The sequence below is a fragment of the Dama dama genome, chromosome 3, assembly GCF_033118175.1.
Source record: "Dama dama isolate Ldn47 chromosome 3, ASM3311817v1, whole genome shotgun sequence".
Classification (NCBI taxonomy): Eukaryota; Metazoa; Chordata; class Mammalia; order Artiodactyla; family Cervidae; genus Dama; species Dama dama.
In genome coordinates this window covers 39,947,200-39,953,766 of record NC_083683.1, presented here as the reverse complement: position 1 = coordinate 39,953,766, position 6,567 = coordinate 39,947,200, and the positions used below count along the sequence as shown (strand labels likewise).

Sequence of the window (6,567 nt, the reverse complement as noted above, 5' to 3'; positions counted from 1 at the left end):
TGCACACACATCTCCTGACGGCCCCGGGGCTGGGTGTCCTCCTCAGCAAAATGACACAACCAAATTACTGCATCTGAAAAGTAGTTTCAAGCTTTATTCTAGGAAGTGGAAACACTGGGAGAGGAGAATACAGGGCCACTTAGTCAATGAAAGGCCTAGAATGAACGCCAACACTTTTTTGCTCCAAAGGCAAGAAACAACGTCTCGGGTGCAGGAGAAGCCTCAGCCCAGCTGTTAGATGTCACCACGGCCATTCAACCCCCACTCCCCTGGGCCTAAACCCTCAGCGGAGAAGGGCACGGCCTGGTCCCAGGACATTCCATCCCGTGGATTATTTGATGACGTGTCTGCCTCCTATCCTCCTCCCGGGGTACAATTTTCTAAAAGCAGAGAAAATCCTTCCCAAGAAAATAAACACTCCCAAACAACTGTCCCATTCTGTTACCTATTTGGATTACATAATTGCTATGAAGTCAAGAGTTTCTTACTGACACGCCAGAAAAGACCTCTCAGCTCATAAGCTGAACTAACTGCCTTTTCTCCACTGCCCAAAGCCCTTTAGAAAAGCTCCAAGTCCCTAAAAAGAAGTCCCCATGGAAGGAAAAGCTCCACCACCTCAACTCTGCTCAGAATGGAAACTCGCATTAAAATATTTTAAGTCCATGGAATTCTATCAGTTCTGTATACTGTTTTCTACAACAACAATGACAATAATACAAACCCTTACTGATGCCCCAAATCACCCTTCATGGGAAGAAAACATGGGATATTTTTTCTGATTCTGTGGAGGATAAGCATACAACCTTAACTTTTTTGTTGGCCAATATGTAAAAATGGGGTGACTAATAATTGGTAACAGGCATCACTTACTAGTCACCAAGTAAAAAAAGTTAACCCCCTCCTGATCCATCCCCACACTAGGAAAAAAACCACTGGGTCAAGCTGACTCGAACCCCACAGAGCACAATGCTAATTAAGATACCTATACTTTTCCGGTTGAGGCAGCAGTAAAAAGGCTGAGGGTTTCTTTTATAGACTGCTCTAACTTGTTCATCTGGATCAATGTAGAAATAGTGGCAATTTGCTCTTCATAACTCCTCTCCAGGAATAAAAATGACTAGGATATTCCTGGAAGGCCTCCTGACTCACAAATTAGAAGGCATACCTCCTATAATCACTGTACTTTGCTCAGTGTAAAGATTAAATGAGATAATACACAGAAAATGCTGAGCAAGCATCTGGCACACAATAATAACCTCAATACATCCATGGCACTAGTAGTTGTAAAAACAACCACACACAGCAAAACAAAACAAACAAAAAAGGTGGGGGGGGGGGGGCTGTTTCCTGATGCTTATCAACTTACTTGGAATAGGGAAAATTGAAACATAAGGTAATAATAGTGCCACAGCCCAACCCAGAGCTGTCTTTGCTGTCCTCTGGTTTTCTCATAATCAGTCACTTGCTAGCCATCAAGAACTTGCCACAATGCCCCAGGTACTCACACCCCACTATGTATCCAACTCTTGGGAACTGAGAAGTAGCAGAGTGTTTGAAACAATGAGAACAGAAATGAAAAAGACCTTAAAGAAATTTCACAAAGCCCCTTGGCACCGATCACCTAAAAGGTTTGCCAGCAAAGTCAAACATCCCACACTACACAATTGTTGTCAGTGGAAAAAAAGGATACAGAAAGCAGAGATGCTGAACATCCTAATGAGAAGGTGATCTTCCCACCAGAGACCAGATACTCAAATTCTAGCTCTTCTGTAAAATTTAGACCACAAATAAATCCTTCCTAAGGCACACCTAGCAATCTTTAGTGCTTGGCTCTGCTGTTCGGACATGCATAGTTGTTTTCCTTCCAGTCACAAAACCGGTTTTTAAGAGCTTATGAAAATATTCATATTTTTGTGATATGCAATAAGGTTTTACTCTAATCTATATCTCATGTGCTAATTTGCTTGAGGCACACACATGACATACTAGGCTCACCTTCCCAGTGACACGCTATAGTATGCAATTAAGCAGGACATTTTTTTTTCAAACGTGTCAAAATGAATCATGTCTGGAGTCCAGAAAAATGATGCATTTGCAACAGTCGTGAGACTGGGTGGCCAAAAAACGTCCATAAAACTTTTATTTTGTATTGTGCCTCTTCAACCTACAAGAGTCTGTGTCACAATTTCCTGGTCTCTAAACCAGGTATTTTGGACACACAAAGGATATTAGTGTTATGCCTTTTCAACTTGTAAAGACCAGGCCACTTGGCAACTCTTGGGAATTTCTAAACCATGCTTTCCAAAACGCAAAGAGCAAGTGTGACCCATAACTTTAGAGAAGGGCAAGTAATGTTCTACCTCTGGCTCAATATTTGGTTTATTTCATTTGATGTAAGTTTTTATGGCAACCCTCTATTACCACGAAAGCGTATTCAAAGTAATAAGTGAAACTTGTGAAAGTCCATTTTTTTTTATTTAATACATTCTAATCAAATAGTAACAGCAGTAAATAAACACTTTGAAAAGCAGGCATGTATCCCCCTATATCTGGAAGAAAATTAAGTCAAAGTATTCTACATGGTAGAAGGGAGACAACTGCTAATGTCTATGGTTAGACCACTTGGAAATTCCTAAAGCCATTTCCAAAAAATCAATGGCAACAGGTTGTGGGACGCAGCTGTTTCAAAGGGTAAAATGTCTCTATCTACATGGTTTTATTAACAGGGATTGAGTTGCACCTGTATAGCATGACATTCTTGTCTTTAGCCTTAAAGGAAAAGAAGTCTTTTCCATTTGCACCAGTTTGAAATATTTCTGAAATAAGGCTCCCTTGAAGAGGATTACTACAGTACTCATTCATGAGAGAGTTCATACATGTAGTAAAAAGACAAATATAGGATTTCATGGTCACTTTTTTTGGCTGATTTGGTTAATTGCATAAAATGAAGGATAAATACTCACAAGCATATCTGTTTAACAAATCTCCTAACTACATCAGAATGCAAAATATCAAATGTCCTAAAATAGACTCTGATCACCAGGCACACAGAACTGAAGTTAAGCCTGTGTCAGTTTCGTTCCTTCCACTTCTTCGGCACTCCTAAGTGGAGCTCTTTCCTACCAGTGCTGGGACCTTTCACCTAACACAAACGAACCTCAGAAAGTGAGAGCTCTGAGAAAGTGTTCCTTCAGCCTTTACTTGGGACGTTTTATTCTTAACTTAAAAGGATCAACTGGTCTTGGTCAGCCTTAGGAAGGGAAGCATCCCTCAAGTTGAAAACATGTGGGGAAAACTTTAAATACCTAGCTACCTTGTCATACAATTAAATCAGATTGACTTCAGCTGGTCTTAGAATTCCGCGTAGTTATCCAGAGCCGTCACTCAAGATTTGGTTCTCTTTTACATAGCTGCATTCGGAGATATTCTATAGGAGGCATGTTTAGAAAACAAAGAAACACTTATACCTGGAATTTATATTCTTCCAAATAATCTTTTAGTCTTGTTGGTAAAGGCAGTCCCCAGATGCTGCTGGTACACTTGTTAATGGTCAGTCTACAGAGATGCTGCAGAGGTGGTGCTGATGTGTAGAGTGGCTTGGTCAGATAAAGGTGAACAGTGCCATTCCGGGGGGCTTCTGGGCCTGTCCGCTTATCCTTGCACATCTGAACATAGTAGTCGATCAGATGAACCACACTGTCAAACTGTTTAAGCTTGGACTTGACACATATGATAGAGTCCAATCTAAATTTCCCATCTTGGTATTCGATGCGAAGATTAGTTGGTCCAGCTGATGTCTTAACAGATATTGTTAATAGGTAGTCTGAATGCGAACTATCTCTAATCAAGAAAGTTCCTTCTGGTGCCTCTTTTAATTTCTCTTTGGCTTCATTAACAGTCATACTTCCCCAGTACCAACCTGGGGTTTTTGTTCAAAAAGAAAAAGAAAAGAGGGTTAAATGGTTATTATAGAGAATTTTTTAAATAGAAGTGTGTGAAAGTTTACCATGGGCTACCATAAATACATTCTGTAGAAATTTACTGAAAACGTGGGTCCATTTAACTTTCTGAACAAACTGCAAGCCAGCTTTCTTTTTTAAAGAGTAACTTTCTGTAGCTGTTCTTTGAACTCTTAAGATTTTCTAACACACAAAAGAATGGTTGTAATATGACACGCTGGCTGAGCAGGCATGATACTTTTCAAGTGAAATCAAAGATTTAATGCACATTAAATAAGTCAGAAATTAGAAAATCCATGCCCCAGAAAAAATGGAAAGCCCAACTTCAGTTAATGCAACAAAATTAAAAGCAACAACCTTTTGGCTGGTTGGTGTCCACCTCCACCCTTCCCAAATCTATATCTCTTCTCAAAGCCCTGGAAAGCACCGCTATTTTAAAAGAACAGTTCTAGTACCGTAGCTTCTGTCTGCTTTTTTGACTGCAACTACCTTATCAGCCATTGAGAAATGAGAGAAAGCCCAATGGATCATTAGTACTTCAAGTTTACAATCTTCTATAAACTCTCTTGGACTTCGCCCTAATTCAAATCCAATCACAACCGTCGGTTTCCCTGGCATTCTCGATTCGACCTGCCAGTTCCATCTCCCATCCTGTTTTAAAAGCGACTTAGCGACATCTTGCATATTAAACGTTTGAACAATGCTCCCCACCCCCTACCTCAAAAAAACTGTTCGGGGACCTGCAGTCTGCCGGTTCCTCGCGCGCGGGGGAAGCCCTTGGCCCGCAAGGAAAGACCGGGACTATTCCCTCTCCCCTACCTCTACCAAAACTTCACCTCTGCCCCAAACGTAAGCTTTGAGAGTCCCGATTTTGAAAGCTTGCACAAGGTTTGCCAGAACCCGCCCCCCCCCTCACTGCCCACCCCCCCCCCCCCCACTGCCCCCATCTTGTCTTCTTTCAGATGCCGAGACACGATAGAGAGCCGCGCAAAGCGCAAGGCTGCCCCTAGACACCAGCGAGGCCAGGCTCGGCTGGGGCCCCGCAGTCCGCTCTCCTCCTGGCTCTGCGGCAGTCGCCTGCGCGGCAATCTGTCGGTCCCTGCACTTGGCTGCCAAGATTCCAGGCTGTAGCGGCTGCCGGGCCCGGGAGCCGGATGCAGCTGAAGCTGCGGGCAGCGCAGCGCCCACTCGCTGCCCTCGCACCCCGCGGACAGGAAAGGCGCCGGGCACTATCTCCAGGGGGTCCGAGCCCGAGTGCCGACCCTCAAGCAGCCGCGGAAAATAGCTAAAGTGCCAGTGCCCTAAGAGTCGATTTCCAAGGAGCCCTCCTCGAGCTCTGCCCTCCTCTAGGCCTTGGAGTCCCTCAGAAACCACTTTCCTTTCGCATTCCCAAGGATCCAGAGCCGGGCGGCATCCTCCCCGCGAGCCGCCTGCCCCGCGGCGGGGACGGGAAGCGGTTGCTCCCCAGCCTCGCCAGCACAGCCCCATCCGCGTCTCCCGGGAGGCGCCCCCTTCTCGCACGCCTCGCGACGGGGCCGCTCCCTACCTGTGTGACTGAGTTCCCGCAGGGCCTTCGCCAGCCGCGCCGCCTCTGGGGACGGCTCCTCCGCCGACCCCGCGGTCCCCCACTGGCTCTGCGCCCCTTCCGCGCCATTCCCGGAGGGCTCGAGGCACCGCAGGGTCATGGGAGAAAGGTCACCGCGGCAAAGACAGGTGGCCGCCCGAGCTGGGGTCGGAGAAGGGCACGCGTCCTTCTTAGAAGTCAGTGGGAACCCCAAAACCACTCCCTGAGGGGTCCCCGAAATGGTGGTGGAGGGGGTGAGGATGGGGCGCTGCAGGTTCTTCCTCCCCGGGTTCCGGGGCACCGATGGCCAAGTCCCCCGCAGGCGCGTTCACGCACAGTTCGCCTGCAAAGAGAAAGTGGAGGGTTGGGTCAGTCGGAACTGGACCCCTGCGGCCGGGGTGTGGGTGGAGAGGCAGGGATGTGGAAAATCCCGGGGACTCCTCCGCGTCTGTGCTCCTGCACCATTTAACCCCGGGCATCCAGTTACTGCCCTGGCCCGTTCCAGAGAAAGGAGAGAGAGAGAGAGACAGCAGGGATCCAAGACACAAGGGGCGTGGGGGGGGGGGGAGGGAGCGGACAGGATGAGGGTGGGGAACCGAGCAATTTCCCGCCGAGGGCTGCTCTCTGAAATCGCAGACTAGGAGACGAGAAGAGCGAAGAGTCACCTGCGGGTACGGTGGTAAATGGGCCCCAGTGTCAAGGACGAGCAGAAATTTAAAAAGGAAACAGGCGAGGTCCCCAAATTGACACTCCTATCTCACACTCTGCACAGCCCGGGGAGCCCCGGAGGAAGCCCCCGGCACAAACCTAGTTACCGGCCCCAGAGCGCCGCGGGGCTCCCGGGGCAGAGCCGGCAGTCCGGGACTCAGAGGTGCGGGAGCTGCGGCCACCCCGCAGAAGAGGCTGCCTCGCTCCCCTACCGCGCTGGGGGCACGGATGGGGGCGGGGGGGGGGGGGCGCCGAGGCTGCCGCTCCCGAGGTCGGGCGGCTCCTGCTGCTGCTGCTGCTGCCGCCGCGGGCGCTGTCGAGGAATCTGCCCGAGCG

The 6,567-nt window shown here is 47.9% G+C and overlaps 1 protein-coding gene across 1 annotated transcript; it reads right to left on the bottom strand.

Annotated features, from left to right (window-relative positions):
• Nucleotides 1–2,447: 2,447 nt before the first annotated feature.
• On the bottom strand, nt 2,448–6,073 carry SOCS2 (suppressor of cytokine signaling 2). Its single transcript, XM_061125770.1, has 2 exons — nt 5,506–6,073; nt 2,448–3,919 (listed from the first exon to the last, which is right to left on the bottom strand). The coding sequence occupies exons 1-2, from the start codon at nt 5,642–5,644 to the stop codon at nt 3,462–3,464; spliced, it is 597 nt and encodes a 198-aa protein (XP_060981753.1). The 5' UTR covers nt 5,645–6,073; the 3' UTR covers nt 2,448–3,461.
• Nucleotides 6,074–6,567: the final 494 nt, after the last annotated feature.